Source organism: Geotrypetes seraphini, chromosome 4 (genome assembly GCF_902459505.1).
Source record: "Geotrypetes seraphini chromosome 4, aGeoSer1.1, whole genome shotgun sequence".
Classification (NCBI taxonomy): Eukaryota; Metazoa; Chordata; class Amphibia; order Gymnophiona; family Dermophiidae; genus Geotrypetes; species Geotrypetes seraphini.
The window spans coordinates 131,448,401-131,473,255 of NC_047087.1; the positions used below are offsets into that span (position 1 = coordinate 131,448,401).

The window sequence follows — 24,855 nt, forward strand, 5'->3', positions numbered from 1 at the left end:
CTTGGTGTTCTCTCACTTTTTATCAAGAATAGATATTCTTCTATATTATTTTGAAATTGTATAAATAAAAAGAAAAGAAAGGTGATTCATTGTTCACATACCAGACTTAATGAGGCACCTGTAGTAGAATATAATTAGGACTTCTATTATTAGCAGAGTAGTTATCAGGTGCATTATGGCCATAATACACATTATTTGTCTCTCAACATGTGTTAAACAATAATTTGTGTTATAGTACCATAACATAGGTTAATTTAAGTTACTTTCATATAATAAGAACATAACATAAGAAGTGCCTCTTCTGGGTCAGACCAGAGGTCCATCATGCCCAGCAGTCCACTCTTGCGGCGGCCCAACAGGTCCAGGACCTGTGTAGTAGTCCTCTATCTGTACCCCTCTATCCTCTTTTCCTTCAGAAAATTGTCCAATCCCTTCTTGAACCCTAATACCGTACTTTGTCCTATCACGCCCTCTGGAAGCGCATTCCAGGTGTCCACCACCCATTGGGTGAAGAAAAACTTCTTAATGATGAGATGCAAAGTGTCTAAATTTATTTATTTAAAAAATGTATATTCCATGCCATCCTACAGATCTGTATATAAAAATAAGAAAAGGATATCTCTTCCACACCCCTTTCAATAAACTCACACTTTATCACAAACTTTTTCAATATTCACCAACCCTCAGAGGTGTCACCTTTTCTCATTTTTATATACATAATTCTGCTTGCACAAAAGTCTACAACAAAAAGCTATAGTGCAATTCTCCAAATCCTACAGATCTGAGCAGATCACAATTATACATGCACAATAAAATAAACATATTAAAACAAGAGGACATGGAAGAAAGGAAGATATGTTTTCTTGTTCAGATGGCAAATTGTTCCATAATCTGGCTCCTTCAACATAAAATATAGATGAATGATATTCGGTCAATCTGATATGACAAAAAGAAGGAAAATCAAGTAGAGGAAAATCAAGTAGAAGTTTGTCGCTGGAGTGCAAAGTGTGAGCAGGTTAATATAGTTTCAAGGAGCTCATAATAGTGATCGGTGCATCATTGTTCAATGCTTGAAAGATCAGTGCCAAAATTTTTAATTGGATTCTCCATTGAATGGATAACTAATGTAAGAGTTATTTGAACAAACTGAGAAGTATTTGTAAGAAAACAAGCCATGGATTATTGTGCAGTTTGCAAAGATCTGATCTTATTCATGCTAAACCTAAATTGCAGTAGTCTAGAAGCGGAGTTATCAAACACTACTGTACAACAGTTCTAAAATTCACCTAAGATAATAAACTTATCAATCTTCTAATTAGCCTAAGTTTAAAGAAGACTTTTCTGAGAGTGATCCTCACTTGAATGGCCTAATATAATCTAGTATCCATGCACATGCATGCAAAACACCTTGTTGTAAATATTCAGCTAGCAGCAGCCATTGTATGTTGACCATTAGCGGCGTTATACCTTGATATTCAAAGCTTGGCCATGTTTGGACACCGGCATTGATTATCTGGTTATGTGCAGCCAGCTATCCCTTATGCAGTTAAGTGTGATATTCAGCACATAACCACCTAAGTGAAACCAGAAAAAGATAGGACTGAGTATATGCGGTTAACCACATAAGTGCCAACTCTACCTCCGGACCACTAATAAAAATGCTGATATTCTGATCCACTAACCAGTTAAGTGCTGCTGAATATTATTGGATAGCCATGCACATGCAATTTAACTTGTTTGGTTAAATCACTTTGAATATCGACCCCATCATTACTACATAAATTAAAAAATGCAACCTGCAGTGAATACCCACAAGCTGCATTTTTCCTGACTGGAGCATCAGGCCACTCAGTGCTTCTGGGCCACATCTTAAGGGGTGGGGCATGTTTGCCCCCTCTTCCCTTAATTCTACACCTGCTAGACACATGCCTCACCCCTGAACTCCCCTCCCATTCACCTACCCTCCGTAGTACTCACCATATTACATAGGCCCTTGAAGTTCCTCTGTCACATACCCCCCCCAAGAGGGGCCCTCCTTTCCTTCTCTCACCATCTACCTTTAAAAATCTCTGGGGTCTAGTGGGTATGGGGCAGGAGTGATCTCCAGTTGCTCCTGCTGGGTTCAAAATGTGGGTTCAAAATAGCACTGGTAACCTCTAGCAGTAGTGTATAGTATACTACTAATAGGGATTGCCAGAACCCCTTTGAATGCAGTGCTATCAGGGTAGGAGTGAATACCCCATATCCACTTTAGTCCAGAGATTTGTAAAGCTAAGTTTGGGGGAGTCTACAGGAGGCTTGGGGACACAGAAGGAGGAGGGCCTTTCAGGAGTATGTGATGGGGCACTTAAGGGAGGTTTATGATACAGGGGAGCTGTAGGAGGGAGAAACGACATATTTGCCCTGGAGGGAGGTCAATGCTCCCAAGCAATATGAATATTTTAGCTTGCGAGCTTGATTACAAATTTTTTTAATCATGTATACTGCAAAACTTCTCTCTCATGCATATTCACCGTAGATATCCTGAAATCTTGACTGGCTGGGGTGCCTCCAGCACTGGAATAGTGCTCAGCACAAGAGAATGGCACGGGGAACGTTAACCAGGGTAAACCATATTCACCGCAGTAATGGGGACATTTGCTACTAGTTTACCACAGGAATGGGGACAAGACCTTTCACCATCCCGCAGGAATGGGGACAAAACCGCCCTGTGGAAGTGGTGAAAAGTCTTGTTCCTGTGGTACAAAAATTGCACCCCTGTCAGACTTGGCATCTCCTCCCCAGCTCCTCTTGGGCCTATTTTACCTTCAGGAGCCAGCCATGCCACGATGAAAACAGAAGGAACCCAAAACCAAAGCCTGAGACCAATGTGATTTGAAGAATAAAATTATCAGACAACAAAAGGTAGTAAAAATTAAATTTATTTTATATTTTGTGATTAGAATATTTCAAATTTGAAATATGTATCTTGCTAGACATAACTGGGGACCGCAAAGCCAAGGCTGTGCTTCTTTAGCGTCCAGTTGAGGGGATATTTGTGAAAGGGGGGGGGAGACAAGTTTTGTTGGTCCTTGCTCTGTATTATTTGTCTTTATAAAATGACAATTGTATAGAATAGTCTCTTTTTATATTTTAATAAAGTAAGTTCAGTATAAAATCATAACTATTCAAGGCTTGTGTGGATGGGATCTGACAATTTGCAAGGCCGAGATGGGGACTGAGCTCGCGGAGACGGGGCAGGGACTGAGCTCGTGGGGACGGGGCAGGGACGAAGACGAGCTCACGGGGACGGGGTGGGAATGATAATTTTTTTCTCCATGTCATTCTCTACTCAGCACTTACTTGCATAAATGTCAATTAGCACCAATGACATAGGCAAGTGCTAGAATTCATATCTTATGCATGTATTTGGTGCCTTATATTAGGTATCAGCTTATAGAATTGCACTTAATACTACATTGCAGATGCCATCTGCAAAAGCACAGTTGGGTGCAGAAGCATAGGCACTCCTGATCACATTGTACGTTTCAATGAAAGTCTATGGCCCTCTTTTACTAAGTTGCGCTAACCGATTATGCGCGCATTAAACGCGAACATGTGCATGTTAGTCTATGGACGCATTAGCGTAGAGCATGCGCTAATTCGATTAGCACACCTTAGTAAAAGAGGGGGTAGTGACACAACCTCTATATTATTCAAAGGTAAATACATATTTTTAAAATTTAAATACCTAATTGCCATGTATTTGCAGCATTTTAGAGATTCTGAACAACAAAGCTGAATATGACAGGTACAAAAATGTAGACTCTCTTTGTAGCATCTCCTTTGACAGAAAAAAAATCCCCTTCCAACATTTCTTGTATCCCTTGCTTTTGGAATTTGTTGTACTCTTCCATGGAGAATACCAGTTCAGAAATATTCTTAGTTCTTCTTAGATGCACATGTTTGAGATCTCATTGACATGCCACCTACAGCAGTCATTCTAACCCTTACCTCCTGGGTACATGCCCTTTGAGACAAATCCTTAGTACAAGAAGATAACTGCATCATCTTGAGGGCACACCTAGAGAATTGCTTCCTGCCACACCAAGGTGATGCTCTCCATCCAGGTGAGCCTTCAGCGTTAAGGTCACACAGAGGCTGTTAGAATGGAGGAGGGACTGTTCATATGTGCCTATCTGTATGGTTCTCTTCTATATCCTTTATAGTTTAATTTGCTATACTGTTTTCCTGGAGACATTAACAAGGCAGTTTACAAATTGAGAGTAAAACTGAGAATTTGAAAGGAATGCCACTCAATAGGAAACAGAAGTTGGAGATGGAGAAAGCAATGAATGAGGTAACAGTTGCAAATTAAAATTAGTGGTTACAAGACAAAGAAAACACAAAAATTTAAAAAGTGAAAGGAATTCCATTTAAATTATAAGAAAGATTTGAGAGAGAGAGAATAATCACAGAATGAGGTAATAGCTACAGATGTGCACTGAAATGTGGGCATTGAATGAGTTATCCTAGAGGTCAGTAAGGCTTATCAGGCTGTATACCAAGGCCCTGATTCTGCAAAGTGCACCTAAAGTTAGGCATGGTTTGGACATCCTCAGTAGATGTAGTTTGCAGAATCGTGCTGGGCAGCACTCAGCGCTAGTTAAGACATCCAAATTTTTGGGCATCCTTTACAGAATCAGTTTTTAGGCGGAAGTTAGATGTCCAACCAATGTCCTTAATATAATAATTCTGACGTTATTTATTTCTCTTCTGTCAGAGTGAGTGGGGTTCGAACCAGTGACATCAGGATAGAAGGCTGTACGTTAAACCAGTGTGCTACAAAGCTAACAAACTGCAAAGCAATTGTAAATCTAACCCCATTTTACTAAGGTGCACTATGCGTTTCAGCGCACGCTAAATAGACGCACGTGCTAACCGCTAACGTGTCCACAGACTAACATGCACACGTTAGCGTTTAGCACATGGTTAGCGCATGCTAAAATGCTTAGCGCACCTTTGTAAAAGGAGCCCTAAGTCTTATAGGCGAATAAGGTCTACTACTGAGCGTGGTTTGGGCTTCAGATAGATGTGAGTTTGATAGAAGTCTATCTAAAGCCCAAACCACACTGAAAAAGTAGACCTGCTTTTCATTTGCCTACATATTATCACCCTATTAAGCAAATAACATTAAACCTAATGAACATCAGTTCAGTCTCTTATCTGTACATTTCAGTATTTTCTTTTTTCATTGACATATAGAGAAATGCAGCTTTAGCGTTTTACTTAATGAACTTAGGAATCACGAATCATGAAGGCTTGACATCCCCATACTCCCCCAGTGGGCACTGACCCCCACCCCAGCCACACTCCACAAAGATGTAAATGAAATAGTACATACCTGCCTGAATGATAGCTTCAGATGTTATGGCCAGTCCTAGTAGAGCAGCAACCTGGTTCCTGGAGTAGCCTAGTGGGTAGTGTAATGAACTAGAGAGATGGGGCCTCAGGCCCATATCCCTAACTACTACCCTTGTGGTGGAATATGTGAGCCTTCCAAAACCCACCCAAATTCCATTGTACCTATATATACAGTATAGTTCACCTGCTGGCATAAGGACTATTGTGTGACATACATTTGAGTCCAGTAGGTTTTGGAGGGCTCATCATACACTAAAAGAGGGTTATGGTGGAGGGCTGCTTTCCCACCCGACTGGAGCAGAGACCGGCAAGCAGGCACCCCCGCAGGCTACCTACCTGACGTCAGTTAGCATCGGGAGGGGAGGTCCTCTCTCCCGATTCAAAAAAGATCTTCAGCTGCGGTACGCGGCTCGTGGTCGCATGACTGAAGGGGTGTGACTAAAGGGGCAGGTATTGCCCCTTTGGAACCCCTTCGGAGCCACAAAGAGACACAGGCAAAAGGGGAGGAATAACAAATGGGAAAAAGGAAGGCTAAGGTTATACCATAAACCTCAGGAACAGGTCCGATGGATCGTCATCTGTATCCTATTCCTGTAACATCTTCGGGAGGTAAGACTGACCTTTACTCTCATTCTGCCTAATTCTTCTCTGGCAAACCATCACCTCCACCTGAACCAAATTTAAAAATACTAGAAGAAAAAAATTCCACTCCCAAGGATGGAGAAGAATCAATTTCTTCCCACTTAACTGATATGGATTCGACATCAACATCATTGGAGAAATCTGGAACTGTATTAACTCCTGTCCAAATGCCAGTAATTTCTGCAAATGAATCCTCTGTAGATAAATCTATTACTTTACAAGACGTTTGGACAGGGGACGGTTGTGAAACTTTGTCAATTCTCAACTGAAATCACTAATAAAGTAACAGAGCAAGAAGCTCAATTAAATTTAATGGGGAAAAGAGTTGATAAAGTAGACTCATCTGTCTCTGTGATTTAAGCATGCTTAACATCTAATATGAAAGAATTCAGTAATACATATGCAGATGGAGAAAATTGAAAATGCCATGAGATCTAGGAACCTCCGCTTCCTGAATTTTCCTTTATCTCATTTCCTTTGGAGTTACTGAAAATGTATTTGAAAGATGTTCTTCACTATGCCCAGGTGGATGGATTTTCTCCTGATAACTTATATTACATTTCCAGGAACACCAAAGTATTAGTTGAAGAAGGAGGTGTAGATCAATTAGTATCACCAGATAGCCTGAATATATCTGTTTTTGGAGTCTTCTAAAGATTTTATCGCAAAAAGAGCAACGTTGCTAGTAACATTAAAATCCGAGATGGAAAAGCAAGCCATTCTTAAACTTTATTTTACAAATAAACAGGCTCTATTTTGTGGTCAGAGATTAAATGTGTTTCCAGATGTCTCCAGGCAAACACAGTATAGGAGAAGACAGTTCCTACAACTCAAGACACGAGTCTTGGCTATAGGAGCTTTATTCTTCCTTAAATTTCCTTGCAAATGTTTGGTTACGTATGAGAGTAATAAGTACAGTTTTGTTGATCCATCTCATTTGGAAAGTTTCCTGAAAGATAAATCTAAAGTAGATAAATTACTTGAGACTATTGCAGAGGTTGATAAGAAGTGATAAAGTAAAGAAATGAACATTGTCTGCTTGGCTGAAGTTATAATTTAAATTACCTCTTTTTATGAGATCTATTGGGTGAAGTTACAGTCCCAATAATGTGGACTTGGATTTGAAAGATTTATTTTCTCTTGTAATAATTTTGTTTTACATTGGTGTGTATTCCTATTTTTATTTGTTGTAATAATGAATAAACATAAATAAAAAAAGGGTTATGGTAAGATGTATACATGGACCCTTTTTATGTGAAATTCACTGCCCCTCCTCTGCTGACAAGTCTACTAAAAAAGCTGGTCCCTCCTGCATCCCCAATGGCTTGTTTTGTGTGGTTTTCTTTTGGATGTGTTTTTTTGAAAATGGTTCATGAAGACAGACTCACTGAGGACAAGCACATCTGAGAAATGGCCATTTTTGAAACAAAAAGATCAATTTTTCTGTTTGGAAAATGGTCATGTTCACTGCTGGATTTTTGTGCATGCTCCACAAAATATTCTTACATTCAAGGTTCATAAAAACATACCAATGTTGAAAAAATGAATTTTACTTAGAAAATTGTGAATGAATCTATGAACCTACTTACACACAAATATATATTTTGCAGAAAAATTATAAAACTACATTATAACCATATAGAAACACTAGATCCATTCTTACATTCAGGTTTCATAAAACCAGATTGACGTTGAAAAAAATAATTTTACTCAGAAAATTTGGAATGAAAATGTGGAACCAGAAGAACATAAGGGCAAACAGTTCACTATTCAGCTAATGCAGTCAACATCTTTTTAAACAACATTTGTGGTGGTCAAAATTATCTGGATTTTCAGTGCCATTATCCAGATAGTAGTCAACAATGAATATCCTGATAAACGATCAATGCTAGAACTTATCTGATGATGTGGATAACGCAGGACAACCTTCCATTTGTTCTAAATTATCCAGACAACAAACTACATTACCAAACAGGATTGTATTCTGTAAATGGTGCTCAAATTTGGACACCAAAAGAAAATAGAACAGCGTTTAGTGCCGGGATTTGAGCCCAATTTTAGGCTTGAGGATTTACAGCAACTGAACTCTGACATAAACTAAACTAAAACTTAGGGCTCCTTTTACAAAGGTGCGCTAAGCGTTTAAGCACATGCTAAATATTAGCGAACGCTAACCAAGCACTCGGCTAAACGCTATTGCGTGCATGTTAGTCTATGGACGCGTTAGCGGTTAGTGCATGCGCTAAAACGCATAGTGCACCTTAGTAAAACAGGGGGTAAGTTTTATAAACCGGGTCATCAGCCAATTTGGAGCTCGACTCAGTTAACATTAAGAAAAGGAAAAATACAAAAGAACGAAACAAGAAAAGAACTAAAGCAGGAGAGGTAGAAGTAGCTCCTTTCCAAATTGCTTGGCGAACAGAATTGTCTTCAAAGCCTCACTGAATGATAAGAAAGGGCCTAAGCTTCTTAACGAAAGCGGCAAGTTATTCCAGAGCTCTGTCAATTTGAAGGAGAAAGAATGACTAAATTGCTTAATAGATTTACTTTTACCCCTAAATTAGGCACAGATCCCACAAATTTTATAACGCAACTTGCAAATCCTATAAACACCCCCGACCCACCCATGCCCCTCCCATGGCCACACTCCCTTTTGGATCCGTGCGGAAAAATCTGCACACAGATTTTTATAGAATAGCAACTAAAACATGCATGCATGAATGCAAATTATTCATTAAGAAATTAAATTGTGCACACAATTTGGGCATGCACCCAAATTTGCACATGCAATTTTGAGTGCTGTTTATATGAGAGAATGAGGGTAGATAGTACAGAGGCATTTTGTAAAGATATTCAAAGGCACTATTCAGAATGCCTCTGAATATCCGGCAGCAGCATTTATCCAGAGAGCAGATGCTGTTATCCCAGTTAAGTGATGCTGAATATGGAACTGGTAATCTTTATTTTAAAAATATAGGGTATATACAATATTTATTGCTAGAATAAATATTTATTATAATTGCTAATCTTCAATTACATTTTCAACTCTCAGTTCATCTCCACAGTTGCCCTCTGCTATGCTAGAAATGCTAGGAGCCTTAGTTGATGGCTGACTGGTCATAATCTGGCTCCTTCAAGCAGGGGCTTCTTTTCAAGCATCTTCTTCTAGATGCGTCTGACGTAGAATAATCCTCAGTAATGCTGTCATTCACTTCCTCTTGTCTATTTTCAAATTCATCCCTCAATTCTAGTTCTTCACTGTTAGTCAATGTTTTGCTCATATAGAAACCAACTATTTCATTCTCTGATTTTTCATCCTCTTCAATCACATCTGAGGCTGTAATTCCCAAATTACGGGCATCGTCCAGTAGTTTGGACAGCACAGTTTTGGAGAGAGGTGGGAAGTCTTTGGTTGAACAACAGGAGGAAGGCGTTCTATCGGAATCCATAGCTTCCCCCTCAGTAGCAACTGTACTGGATCTCTGAGAGCAGAGGCACTCTTGCAGAAGGGTCCTAAGTTGTTCTTCGGACAGAGCCGCAGAGCAATCAGACTGGCAATCCATGGTCCTCAACTGATTATCTATCTCTTTAAGCCGATTCTGCTGCTCCCTCTGCTCCCGATTATCTCTTAGGACCTTCTCTCCTGGGACTGCTTCCTGTCTCCCATTTATGTAAACTACTGACTCCTGGTAGATTTGATTGGGAATGCTAGAGTAGGAGCTACGCACGACAGAGAAATCCTCTAGAGAAAGGACAGTCTGTAGTTCAGCGTCTATCATTACCAGCTGCTGGTGCTCCTTGGGCTCTGGGGTGTAGCCTTCCCCTGCCACTATCCTTTCACACACATCATCCTCTAAGCCTGGGATGTCGCCGATTCCCTCCTCTATGTCTTTGAGCAGTTCCAGCAACCGCTCCTTCTCTTCCTCCAACAAGATCACTACCTGACCCCCCGCCTCTTTAACCAGATCGACGTTCCTCCTGATAAAATCCGTTTTCTTTTTGCCCCTTGCACTCTTCCTTTTCCTTCCCATCTGCTGGGCACAGCCCCTGTTCCCCTGCTGGCTTTGCAGTCCATCCATGTCCTCATCCTCTTCGCTTGGAACCTGCGTCTGGAAGACAGGCGTGAAGGTGACTATGTCATCCTGCTGGGCAGAGGCGGTCAGAGCCAGGAAATGGTCAGTGTTGGCCGTCTCCTCGGGGCTTGGGCCGGGGCAGGGGCCGGGCAAGACAGAGGCCCGCAGCTCTTCCCACAGCTTCCTGCTCAGCTCCCGGCCCTGGGCCTTCACCTCCCTCTCCCGAGCCTGCTTGCGGGCTAGGATCTTGTCCAGCCTCCGCATGGTGCGCACGGCCTGCTGCAACTGCGGGTCTCGTTCGATCTCATCCTCGGGCGTCCAGCTTCTCTCCCGCGCACTCAGGGTGGGGGAAGGCGCTAGCCCCGCTCCGACTTCAGGGCTTTTCGGCTCCGGGGTTAGGACCTCCAGGTTTCCCGTCGCCATGCTGACCATGTCCGTCTTGGCTTTGTCCATGCACGGCGTAACCGAGACCCAGCTCCCGGGACGCGACTTGACACTGCAGGCTGGTCTAGAGATCTCGTCCAGGCTGCCCCGGACGATGTCCATGGCCTACGCCCCTAGCACGGCGTTACCCGTTGTCCGGGTAACGGTAGCAAAGCCAGTGCGCATGCGCATTGGCACCTGCTTGTGCTAAGCCCTTCTCCCGCCGTTTCTGCGGGGCGAGCATCTATGGCTCTGTGCGGAGCTGCCAAGTCTCCCCACCCCCCCCCCCCCTGCTCCAGGAAGGGGTCTTCAGCCGGCTTTCCAACTTGAATCCCAATGCAGTGTTGGATGTGTAGTCTGTGATTCTACCCAGTGACATCTTGAATTAGAGAATGACAGGGGACGGGTACCCACGGGACAGAAACAGAGCCCTCCAGAGGGTGGGACTGGGATAACAAAGACAGAGCCGGCGTGGACAGTGACAAACTTTGTCCCCCCTGTCATCATACTCTAAAATCTTGAGACTAGTATAACGTGACCATTTATTTTTATTTTTTTCATCAAAACGGGACATCTTGTTAGTTTTCAGTCCCGCCCCCAATCCTGCCCTAGCCACACCCCCAATGACGCCAAACTATGTAATATAGTAAGTGAATGCAGTTTACAGAATTATATGGCGCAGGACCTGCTTACATTGGAAAGTTGGTCCTCAACCTGGCAGCTAGGCTTCAATGCTAAGAAATGTAAGGTCATGCACCTCGGAAGCGGAAATCCATGCAGGACGTACTTCTTGAACGGAGAAACTTTAACTAGGACTTTAGCAGAACGAGATTTAGGAGTAATCATCAGTGCAGACATGAAAACTGCCAATCAAGTGGAGAAGGCTTCATCTAAGGCAAGGCAGATATTGGGTTGTATCAATAGAAGTTTCGTCAGCCGATAGCCTGAAGTCATAATGCCGTTGTACAGGGCCATGGTGAGACCTCATCTGAAGTACTGTGTGCAATTCTGGAGGCCACATTACAGTAAAGATGTGCGCAGAATTGAATCAGTTCAACGGACGGCCACCAGGATGATCTCAGGGCTCAAGGGTCTCTCGTACGAAGAGAGACTGAACAAATTGCAGCTCTACACTCTTGAGGAACGTAGGAAGAGGGGAGACATAATCGAAACATTTAAGTACCTCACGGGACGTGTCGAAGTGGAAGATGATATTTTCTTTCTCAAGGGACCCTCGGCCACAAGAGGGCACCCGCTCAAACTCAGGGGCGGAAAATTTCATGGCGACACCAGAAAGTATTTCTTCACAGAGAGAGTGGTTGATCATTGGAACAAGCTTCCAGTGCAGGTGATCGAGGCAGACAGTGTGCCAGACTTTAAGAATAAATGGGATACCCATGTGGGATCCCTACGAGGGTCAAGATAAGGAAATTGGGTCATTAGGGCATAGACAGGGGGTGGGTAAACAGAGTGGGCAGACTTGATGGGCTGTAGCCCTTTTCTGCCGTCATCTTCTATGTTTCTGTGTTTAATATTTATTTATTTATTTCTCATTCAACATTTCTTTCACAATCCAGCCCCATCCCCTTTGGATCCAGGACAGGTCTTTCTTTCTTTTCTCTCTGTTACCCTCCCCAGATCCAGTGTAGGTTCTCCTTTGTAGTTTTGTTCCAGGTCTCCCTCCTCTATTATGATCTTGCATCTCTCTATTCTTCCTCAGGGTCTCTCCCCCTCTGCCTGAACCTCCCATAGTCCTGCATCTGCCTCCTGTCTTTCCCTTTTGGTCCAGACCTTTCTTTTCTAGTTTTTCTTCTGCTTACACCTCTCCCCCTTTCTCTGCCTCTTTCTCTCCTTCCTTCGTCCCCCTCACTGCCTTCCAGCCTTTATCCCCACCCCTCCCCTGAAGCCAGCCTACCTCACCGAAGCCAGCCCGCATGCCTGTCTGTCTGCCTCCCTCCCTCTGAAGCCTGGCCTACCACTGATTCTTCTGCTCCCCCCATCTGGTCCTCCTCCGCCACCTGCTGCTGCTTCCGGTCCGCTGCCACCACATCAACCACAGGAAAGGCATGTCCAGGCACTATCCCAGAAGCCTCCCCAACGTCAATTCTGACGGAGAGGAAGTTCCGGGCCAGCCAGGCAGCGATTGGCTGGCCCGCACTTCCTCTCTGATGTCACTCAGGCCATTCACAAACTTACTCAAGCTGGGCATAGGCCGGGGCTGGACGAATCCAGTAGGCCGGAGTTCTGCCGTTCCCCTGGCCTCTACTTCCCCCCCCATTAAAAAAAATCAGGCAGGAGCCCAGAAATAACTGGAACAAATTCATGGGTTTATTTAATTTGATTATACATAGTTACTGTGAACCACTTCAAAGAGCTTAGGTTTGGTACTGATAAATTACTTAAGCTGTTTTCATACAGTCCAGTTCCTCTTTCTTTAGTCTATTTTCTATAACGTTCTTCCAGGGAAGCTCAGAACTGTCTACACAAATTTTATGCAGGTACTCAAGCATTTTTTCTCTGTCTGTCTTGGCAGGCTCACAATCTATCTTAATGTAATAGTAGTAATAATGTACTTGGGACAATGGGGGGATTGAGTGATTTGCCCAGTCACAAGAAGCAGCATGGGTTTGACAAACATTTATAAATAGAAAATGGAATTAAAGGGTCCTTTTACTAAGGCGTGCTAATCAATTTCACTTTTTTCTCATTTTCATTATTCTGCCCCCAGATTATGTGGTACTTTACTACTACATTTTCTACAAATTAGAGGAGTACAGTATAAACAACAACTCCTCTTTTGCTTATGCTGCCATTATGATTTGGAATAATCTACCTATTTTTATTAGGATTGATATTTAAGGTTTTGGAAAAATTTTGAAAAACTTTTTTATATGACTTGTTGTAATATTCATGTTATGGTGATATTTTAATTATTGATTGCTTTTGTACTTTCCTGTAGATTTTACAGCCTCTGAATGTAAATCATCTTGAACCTTTTTGGTGTAGTGTGATTAATAAATTGTGGATTAGATTAGATCTGATCTTTTTATTGGACTAAATTTAATACATTTTTTTCTTACTTTTGGAGACCAAAATTCCTTTCCACAGGCAGGTGTTTACCATGGGGGGAGGGGAGTAGTCTGACCTAGGTGCAGCTCCTAGGATGTTCTCCTCCGACCCCTTGAATTGATTTGATTCACTTTTCCCACGCAACCATGTGTTGTTTTTTCTTTCAAACATCCTGGCAGGTTTATTTTGTAGCCTCTTCACCCACTCCACCCCCTTTGCCCTCTCCAACCCCACAATGGCACTGTAGTATAAACAAAAAAGACTTTTCCACTCTCTGTTAGGTCCTAGCTCACACTTGCTGTCTAACACCAACTCTGGCAGGATACACATGTCCAATGTGACATATTGTAATCACAAAATAGAAAATAAAATTATTTTTTCTACCTTTTGTTGTATTGCCATTTTATTATTCAAATCATGTTGGTCCCAGGCTCTGGTTTGTGTTTGTCTTTTGTTTACTTGCTCACCAGGGTCTCCTACCCATTTGACATTTTCTTCTTTCTCTGTGCTCACCATCCCATCTTCCATTTTTGTACCAGTAGTGTACCAAGAGAGGGCCGGGGGGGGGGGGGGCAGTCCTTCCCGGGTGCACACCCCAAGGGGGTGCACAGCCAGCCACCCTCCCTATTCTGCCGCTGCTGCTTTCCTTAACCAGCAGTAAACAGGGGTGTCTGCGGGTGCTCCCTCCAGCAGTTGTTCAACTTCCGGCCGGCTCCCCTGCTCAAAGCCACGAGCGTCGGCTCCTCATGCGATCCGCAGCTACGTTGGAAGCGTTCCGTCTGACGTCATGACGTCAGAAAGAAGGCTTCCAATGCAGCCGCGGATCACGTGAGGTGTAGACACCCGTGGCTTTGAGCAGGGAACCAGTCAGAACTGCTGAGCAGGGAAGAAAACTGTTGTTACTGCACAGGGAAGGGGGGGGCATAGAAATGTTGCACAGGCAAGGGGGGGGGGAAGACAGGCTGCTTCTGCACAGGCAAGGGGGGAAGAAATGCTGCACAGGCAAGGGGGAAGAAATGCACAGGTAAGGGGGGAGAGAAATGCTGCTGCTGCAGCACCCAATTGGGGAGAGAGAGGGAAGGAGGGATAAGGAAGACAAGGGAGAGGAACCAGAGATGCCAAGTCCATGGGGAGGAGGGAAAGAAAAAAAGGAAAGGAGATACCAGACCATGGAGAGGGAGGAAGAGATGCTATGGCATGGGGGGAGGGAAGGGAAGGAGATAGAGATACCAGACCATGGTGTGGAGTGGGAAGGAAGGAAAGAAAGGAGAAGAGAAAGAGAGATGCCAAAGCATAGGGGAAAGGGGAGAGAAATGCTGCTGCTGAAGCACCCAATTGGGGAGAGAGAGGGAAGGAGGGAGAAGGAAGACAAGGGAGAGAAGTCCAGAGATGCCAAGTCCATGGGGAGGCTGGAAAGAAAAAACGGAAAGGAGATACCAGACCATGGAGAGGGAGGAAGAGATGCTATGGCATGGGGGGAGGGAAGGGAAGGAGATAGAGATATCAGACCATGGTGTGGAGTGGGAAGGAAGGAAAGAAAGGAGAAGAGAAAGAGAGAGATGCCAAAGCATAGGGGAGGGGGTGGAGGCAGAAAAATGGAGAGGAGATGAAGCTGAAATGAATCATGTGCAAAGGAGAGAAGGGACACAGGATATACAGTTTACTGAAGGGATATAGAAAGAGGGAAGATACCATATGGAAGAGAGAGGGTGGACAGTAGATGGAAGGGGCAGAGAGCACGTGGGCAGTAGATGGAAGGGGTAGAGAGAGAGAGGGCAGAAGCTGAGTGGAAGGGGCAAAGAGAGGGTAGATGTTGCATGGAAGTGGGAGAGAGGACAAATGCTGTATAGAAAGAAGAGAGCAAAGAGAAGATGATTAAAGCAAAAATGACAAAAGGTAGAAAGATTTTTTTGTTGCTTTACTTAGATTCAAGTAGTATTGTTAACTGTATTGATAAAAGTTTATAAATAGGAAATGGAAATAAGGCAATTTTCTGGTCTAAACCCCTTTCTTCAGGTCAGTATAGGATACCATAACAGCAGTATACTGTACTGTTCTGAAGAAAGATTTGGCCTCTGAAAGCTAATTGAAAAATGGATTAGTCCAATAAAATGGTATTTTCTTATTTCTCATTATTTGTTTTATTTTTATTTGTTAATTTGTAAAGTGGTGATTGTTATGTATCAGTTTTTTCAAATTTACATCTACTGTCTTTATATTTTGCACACTATTAGGGGACATGTGTCACAGTTTTTGTGGTGTTGCATTGTATGTAGAGTCTGGTTTCTTGGCAGTTCAGTTTACTTTTGTCTACATATTTCTATTTTTAGTTTGTGATTATTCCATATTGGGCGAGGGTGTATCTCTGTTCTGTGTGTATGAAAAGGACATAGTTTTCAGTTTGCATTGACTGCAGGATTAATTGACTGTGCGGGATCTGGCTTGTTTAATTTTACAATGTATGTGTTGGTGTTCTAGTGCTCACTGCAGTGTTTAAGATGCTGCCTTTTCCTAGGTACACTCTTGTGCGATATGTGGATTGTTGCTAAAAATCATATTTTTCATATAGATGGGGGGGTGTCAAAAAAATGATGGGCCCCAGGTGTCACATATGCTAGGTACACCACTGCTCTATACCTTCCCTTCCTGTGCCATATCCAACACTTCTGTTTTTTCCCACTGTCTACCATCTCTTTCTCTCTCCCTGCGTTGTGCCTTAGCTCAAACTTCTCTATTCCCCTCAATGCAACATCTCTCCATTCCTCTCCTTCAATATCATGTGCACCATTTCTTTCTCTCTCCCCATGCACCATCTCTCCCTGCCCTCCACCCTAAGTCCAACTTTCTCCTTCTCTCTTCTCCATGCATCTCTTCCTCTCCTCTACCATATGCAGGATTTCTCCCTTTTACCCCTTACTACCTCTGTTGCATTTTTCCTTTTCTCTCCTCCAGCCCACATCCAACAGTTCTTCCTCTTTTCTCTTCTTTCTCCCCCCATGTGCAGGCAGGAACAGGAAAAGAACTTGCCAGGATGGGAAAATGAGTTCCCGTGGGGACGGGGAAGAATTTGTCTCCATGTCATTCTCTAAATCAGAGTACAAATGGACACAGCCACTGATCCTCAAGCCTTGCACCGATGAATGCTGGTGTAGGACTGAGGTTGAGATAGACACTAAAGAATGACATGGGATAGGTTTAATGGATCCTCTGAATGGTGGTCTAAGAAAGGTCAATGAACTTTGATTTCTTCTGTAAATGTTTTTTCTTTTTTCTTATTGTTACATAGGCTTTATTCTCCTGTATTACTGTAACAAGTGTTTTACTTGTGATGTTATTGTAAACTGAATTTTTTTTAAAAAATGGCATGGGATGGTTTCACACGGTTATCCACAGGGACGGTGACAAATTCTGTTACCATATCATGTTAAAAACAAGAAAAAAAAAGTAGTGAAATTCTATAATTGACACTGATTTGCGATTGACATACTATCAGCAGCCGCCGATACCAGCGCTGATTATAGAATCCCCCCCCCCTTACTGTCCCAGGCTGCAATAGAAACCTACCGCAGCTTAGTAAAAGAGGGCTAAAATTTGTTATCAGTGATTTTGAAGGACCTCAGCATGGTCTTAAAAAAATTTTTTTAAAAATCAAGTTCATGGGGAAAAACTTCAATTGGCACAGTTTTTCCAACTTTAGGATTTTCAGGACACCACCATTGTCTGAGTTTATATGGATTTAAAAGCAATCTGAAAGAGCTGGCTTTTTTTCAGTGGAACTTGGCACAAGGCCAGAGATGGAGCAAGACAACTTAGGAAAGCTGTTTCAGGTACACAGCTCTGCAACACAAAGTATGGAGTCTGGAGTTAGCAATTGAGTAGAATGGCAACTTGCTCAATGAAAAGCATTTAAGAGGAGTGATAAAGGAGGAAACAGAAGAGAAAAGCTAGCAGGTAACTTTTGAATGTGCTTAAGGGGAGAAATACTTTGAACTGAATACGTAGAATTCTGAGTAGAATGGTAATCTAGCCACAAAAATTCCAAAAGGAGAGGACACAGCAGCAAAACTTTAGATAGATTCATTATTGAAAAAAAATAAATAAATAAAATAATGGTTCAGCAGCAGACCTTAGGAGGAGTAGCAGTAGTTTAAGCAAGAGGTGTCTGAAGAGTGGTTATGGGTTTTGATAACAACCACCTCATCCAAACCACCTCAACCAGACACAGGAAAACTCACACCCCATTCACATACCCTCCAATCAAAGAAGTTAAAAGGAAAAAGCTATATGATGGCCTCCTGGCCACTCAAGCAGCAAAACTTGACAACCAAATCTCCAATCTACTAATAGCGACCCTAGACTACAAAACATTCAGAAAAAAAAAAAAAAGACTATACTGTTTAAGAAATTCATAAAAAAGACCTAACACCATTATACTGCTCAAGAAATCCCTGGAAAAAGACCTAACATCACAAGTCCTCTTCCTTCCCTCCACTAACTCGCCAACCCCAGAAACAACCTACTCTACTCTTTATTCTCCCTGAAAATGACCAGACATCTTCTTTAATCCTCCTTCTATAACTCTTTTTGTAATCCACCTTGAACCGCGAGGTAATGGCAGAATAGAAATCCCTAGTAATGTAATGTAATAATGGATTCATTCATTCATTCAATTTTCTATACCGTTCTCCCAGGAGTGCTCAGAACGGTTACATTAATTTATTCAGGTACTCAAGTTATGGGTTTTGATAATGGATTCAGAAGGGAAATGGTGGATTTGGGGGATATTATACAAAAAGAATCAAAATATTGTACCAGTGGTTTTTTTTTGGGGGGGGAGAGAAAGAGAGAAACTCCAAGGTTGCAAGGGCGGGGAGGATGGCAGTGTTATCCACCAAGATAGATAAAATTTGGAAAAGAGAGAGAGACTTTGGAAGAAAATAAGAAATTCAGTTTTGGCTCAGTTAAGTTTAAGGTTGTGGTAGGATATTCATGGAGCTATAGTATATCACATACATTTTTTGAGGTCTGATCTATTTTCATCAGAGCAGAGCCCAGCTGCACATGTTCTTGCATAACTTACATGTGATGGGACAAAGTTGTTATAGTAACACTCCAACAGAACCTGCTCAGGAGTCCGAGAAGCATCCAGGCTGCCTTGTCTAAGCAATGTGACTAGCCAGTGCAGCCTTTTCCTGGAGCTGAAATGCTGCACTATTTCTGGAATAGCCCTGGAGCAGCTCACCTCAATTGCTTGATCACAATCCATATTTTGACAAAAGCCAACATGGATAATGTAGTTTGATTATCATGCTGAATGTACCTGAATGTACTGAAGATTAATAAATAAAAGCAGAAAGTATAAGGCAATACCTTTTAAGGCAGGGGTGTCCAATGTCGGTCCTTGAGGGCTGCAGTCCAGTCGGCTTTTCAGGATTTCCCCAATGAATATACATGAGGTCTATTTGCATGCACTGCTTTCATTGTATGCTAATAGATCTCATGCATATTCATTGGGGAAATCCTGAAAACCCGACTGGATTGCGGCCCTCGAGGACCGACATTGGACACCCCTGTTTTAAGGTGAACTGACTTACTACAATCAGAAACACCTACACCTAGAGATTTGCAGCCTATACGAACTGTTGTTCAGGAAAAGCTAGATCAGTGGTTTCCAACCCTCTTTTGGAGGACCACCAGCCAGTCAGGTTTTCAATGAATATGCATGAAAGAGATTTGCATGTAATGAAGATGTTAGGTATGCAGATCTGCTTCATGCATATTCATTAGGGCTAGCCCAAAAACCTGACTGGCTAGTGGTCCCCCAGGACAGGGTTGGGGACCACTGAGCTAGATGGTACATGGATAAACAGATAAAACTACTAAGAAAGTGGTTAAAATTAAGAGGTAATTAAGGTGTTTCATGGCCATAGTGCACATTATTTGCCTCTTACAACATGTTATTGCTGTTTAATGTGTACTATTACTGTAACACACATTACTACATAAATCAGATAATTCAGCTAGAGTATTTCCCCTGTCTAGGAGCATCCGGCCAATAACTTCTTGCTTGATGCTACCAGACCGCATCTTAAAAGGAGGCGAGCATAATCTTGCTTTTCAACCTTATCACTCATTATAGTTTCCCCAACCTCACCATCATAACTACATCCTTTCCCCAGATCTACCTCTATCCCTGGTGGCTAAGGGAGTACAGGGCAGGAACAATCCTTAGTTGCTGCTGCTGAAATCAAAATGGCGCTGGCAACTCTGAATGGTATTCGCACAGTGATAGGCTAGGGTTTATCACACACTATATTACTCACTTATCAAAGGAGTCATAAACCTGCAGTTAGTGTCTCCTGTGGTGACCTAAGGTACAGTAAAATGCCAACTTTTACCATGCCTTAATAATTATCCCTTAAATACCTCAAAATAGGGGACGGGGATTGTAGGAATGGAACCTGTGAGATTCTCACAGGGATGGAAGAAGATCAATGGGATTCCCATGGGAGTGTAGTCAAAATCTCTGGTGATTCCAGATTGAGGCTTTGAATGCCCAGAGAAGCAACTGGAACACCAGACTAAGGGCTCCTTTTACAAAGGTGTGCTAGCGTTTTTAGCGCACACACCGGATTAGCGTGCGCTACCTGAAAAACTACCGCCTGCTCAAAAGGAGGCAGTAGCGGCTAGCGCGCAGGGCATTTTAGCATGCGTTTTTCCACGCATTAAGGCCCTAAAGCACCTTTGTAAAAGGAGCCCTAAATCTTGAAACACTCATTGAATAGTAAATACCATCCCAAAAACTATGGGAGGCTGTTGGGGTTGGGAGGAAACAGAAGGCTGCCAGCAAGTTAATAATAGTGTTAACTCCTACAGGGACTGGTGCTGATGGAAGAAATTAAAAATGCAGGTATGGAAAAGCCACAAAACAACCAGGATAAGAGCAGAAGTCCAAAATAAAATCACTTTATTAAAAATTCTATATAAAAAAATGAAGCCGCAAAATCCAGATGAATAGATGCACTAAGGACCCAACACAGACCATGTTTCGGCAGCCTATACCTTCATCAGGAGTCCAAATATCCTATGCTGCACTATATAAAATTGTGGCAATTTGGATTAAAACCAATAAGGTTGATACACACTACTACTTATCACTTATATAGCACTGAAAGGCGTACGCAGTGCTGTACAATTTGACATTTATAGATGGTCCCTGCTCAGAATAGCTTACAATCTAACTTGGGCAAACAAACAAGACATATAGGGTTGGGGATGCAGAATCCAAGGTGAGAGGAGTTAGGAGTCGAAAGCACTCTCAAAGAGGTGGGCTTTTAAGTGGGCCTTGAACACTGCCAGAGACAGAGCCCGCCATAGGAATCCGGGTAGCTTGTTCCAAGCATATGGTGCAGCAAGGTAGAAGGGATGGAGTCTGGAGTTAGCAGCTGAAGAGAAGGGCACAGCTGAGCGGAGCTTATGGGGGAAGGAGGGATCATAGGGGGAGATAAGTGAAGAGAAATAGTGACGGACAGCCGAGTGAGTGCATGTAGGTAAATAAGAGGTGTTTGAATTGTATTCAGAAACAGATGGGAAGGGAAGCCAATGAAGTCTCCTGCTACAAAGCTGAAAAATCAGCAAGTAATAGTGTTAACTCCTGCGGGGACTGGTGCAGATGGAGGAGATTAAACCATACCTGCTAAAATCCATTTCATCTCTACAATTACATTTCATTGGGAATGGGCAGGGATCAATGAAATTTCTTTCCCCAAGTAACTCTCTATAATTAATGGCATATTCAGATGCTTTTGTTCATTTCTGGGCCTGAGTTTGGGAACTGGTGGCATGATACAGCAGCCAGGTCTTTTGTTTAAAATTAGTTCACAGGATATTTACCATGTATGAGATACATTTACATAGATACATAGATTTTATCTGAGAAGCAGGTTATTTTGCATTCCCTGAAAACCAGTCCTGTTTTCACACAAACTGGCCCTGTACTAGCTTAAGTAAAATAAGAGAAAACAAGTTATTTGGATTCTTAAAACCACAAAACAATTTGCTGAGGTGGTTATATTTAAATTCTGCTATACTGTGGTGTTCCACACCCAAAGTGTGTTGTGCACAAGACATGAAAAAACTTCAAACGTGCAGGGTGTCTTTTTCAAAAGGATTAGTCATTAATAGCAGCAGGAAGGAAATTAAATATTTGCTGCTGTCGTAACTGGAATACATTAAGTCGAATGTACAAGGCAAGAATGTCAGGCAGAACTACTATTAAAAAAAAACAACAATGTTACATATTTTTCTCTCATGTAATTACAATTAAGGTGTCTCCGGGACTGGCTGTGTTGTCATTCCTGCGGACTCACTGACTCTTGGTACTCATGTTGGTTGTGCTTTATGCACTGTTGGTTTTCCATATTAGCTCAGACATTTAACTGTGTTTGGTATATGCATAGGTTACTGCATATTACTTTATTACATTGCATATGGCATTAAATTGCATATCTTTCAATGTTAAAGGATTCAATAACCCCATTAAACATAAGAAAATCCTTAATTATGTTTCTAAGCTCAAACCTGATATTGTCTTCTTTCAGGAGACACATCTTACAGCCACAGAATCTCAGAAAATTAAGACCCAGTGGACTTTACCACCTTTATTTTCTCCAGCTTTAGGCAAACGAAATGGGGTCCTAATCCTAATATGGAAGCGTAATGATAGTAAATTAATCTCTCATGCAACTGACTCCAAGGATAGATGGATTAGGATACAGTTAGAAATAAATGATCTCCCCACTGTATAATCAACCTGTATGATCCAAATGTAGATGACCCAATATTTTTTTGAAGAATTAGCGGAATCCATTAATTTAAATTTGGGCCACAGACATATCATTGGTGGAGATTTTAATCTAATATTAGACCCCACACTAGACAGAATCGTCCACACCATTCAAAACCTCTAAAGCATGGCTGAAATTGCAAGATCTGATTACACATTTTCAATTAATTGATCCTTGGAGACTAACTCATCCACAAGAAAAAGATTATACCTTCTTCTCTTCTCCACACTCTTCTTATTCAAGGTCAGATTTCTTTCTCATCAGTAATTCACTTGCTCCACACATCGCCACGTCACAAATCAAAGAAATTGCTATTTCTGATCACGCTCCCAATTATCTTACAACTTGACAACATATGCAAACCTCCCACCTTGAAACCATGGAAATTTAACCCCACTATATTGCAAGAACCTGGATTTATCCCATACCTTACGAAACTCTTAGAGGACTATTTCTTTTTCAATAAGACCTCCGATACAAACTGGTTCATGCTGTGGGATGCTTTTAAAGCATCGGTACGGGGTGCTATAATTTCTTACACAGCATCCCTATCAAAACAAAATTCTCTTGAGACTAAGAAACTGGAAACTGAAATAAAGAGACTAGAATCCTTACACCAAACAGATCCAAACAATATGAAACTCCTGAAACAAATTCAATGCACCAAACTCACATATAATACAATTTTATTTAAATCCATTATTCGACAACTTTTTACACAGAATGCAAAATACTATTCTGAACAGAACAAATGTGGGCACCAATTAGCATCATATCTAAAAGGTGAAATGCGATATCTGGGATTAAAGATCAAACTGGGAATGTTTTACTGGACCATAAAGCTATAATTCAACAATTCCAATTTTTCTATAATAAGCTATATGCTACTGAATTTGATCCCGCTAAAATACCAGATCAATTCCTATCCAATCTACCACATCCTACTGTTCTCCCGTCTCATCAGACCTCACTTAGTTCAGATATCTCCATTGCAGAAATAGTGCTATCTATTAATCACATGAAGAAGAACAAAGCTCCCGGCCCTGACGGTCTTAACGCTGCCATCTATATTGCCTTTGCCAATATTCTTGCTCCTCATCTCCTCCAGTTCTTCAATCATATGATAAATACAGACGAGACTAAAGGCACATTCACAGAAGCTACCATGATAGTCCTTCTGAAACTTGGTAAGGACCCTCTATCTAGACCATTATCATTAACAAATACAATGCAAAAATATTTGCTAAGTTGTTAGCCTCCAGAATACAAACTGTTCTACCATATCTCATCTCAACAGATCAAAATGGTTTCATGGTTGGTAGACTTCCCAGCGATAATTCCAGAGTATTAATTAATGTTATCTCACAAGCTTCCCTCTCCTCCACGCCTATGGTAGCTATGGTACTGGATGCGGAAAAAGCTTTTGACCGTATAGAATGGTCCTATTTATTCTCTGTCCTGCACTGGTTTAAATTTCCTCCTACTCTTATTAATATGATTAAAATTTTGTACACCAACCCTACTACAAAACTTTATGTGAATGGTTTATTTTCAGATCCTTTCCAACCGAAACGTGGTACTAGACAAGGTTGTCCGCTATTCCCCTCTACTCTTCAACTTGGCTCTAGAACCTCTCCTTATTAAATTCAGATCCAACCCCTTAATCATTGGAGCAAAATTTGACTCCTTAGAAATCAAACTGTCGGCATATGCCGACGATGTGCTACTTTATTCTAACCCTAGCTCCATACCACATATACTACAAGATATTGCTCGATTCTCTGAAATCTTGGGCTACAAACTTAATATGTCTAAAACTGAAGTACTACCACTGAATTGTCCTGAAGCTATACACATTATTAAATCATATGGACTTCAATGTTCCACTATTAAGATAAAATATTTAGGTATTCAAGTTGCAGCTACCATTTCAGATATACAAAAATATAACTCTGATCTCCTTTTAGACCTTTCAAACAAACTCACTTCTAAATGGATGCCACTAAAATTATCATGGTGGGGTAGGATAGAGACGGTCCGTATGATGATTACCCCTGCTATCAATTATATTCTAGGAATGCTACCTTTCTATCTCTCCAACTACACTTATACCAAAATTGATTCTATTCTAATGAAATTTATTTGGAACAACAAAACCCCGAGAATTAGTCTCAAAAAACTGAAAAGGCCCAGAGCTGAAGGTGGTGTTAACTTTCCTTGCTTCAAAACTTATCATACTGTCTTTATAATGAGACAAAATTCAAAATGGTTAGCCACGAGATCAGCTGAGGAAGAAATTCCTACTTGGCTCCACGTAGAACAAAAACTACTAGCTCATACCTCAATTGCTCTCTTTCCCTTTTTGGATAAACCCCCCAAAACTTTTGGCACACCTTCAT

General features: G+C 41.7%; 1 protein-coding gene across 1 annotated transcript; it reads right to left on the reverse strand.

The window, feature by feature from the left end:
* Positions 1-8,688: 8,688 nt before the first annotated feature.
* FSIP1 (fibrous sheath interacting protein 1) lies at positions 8,689-10,664 on the reverse strand. The gene has a single exon (XM_033942633.1). It carries the CDS (start codon positions 10,662-10,664, stop codon positions 9,144-9,146), a length of 1,521 nt encoding a protein of 506 aa, XP_033798524.1. The 3' UTR covers positions 8,689-9,143.
* Between the last annotated feature and the right edge of the window lie 14,191 nt (positions 10,665-24,855).

Coding starts and splice junctions, on each gene's coding strand:
- FSIP1 (XM_033942633.1), bottom strand. CDS start 10,664: ATGGACATCGTCCGGGGCAGCCTGGACGAGATCTCTAGACCAGCCTGC.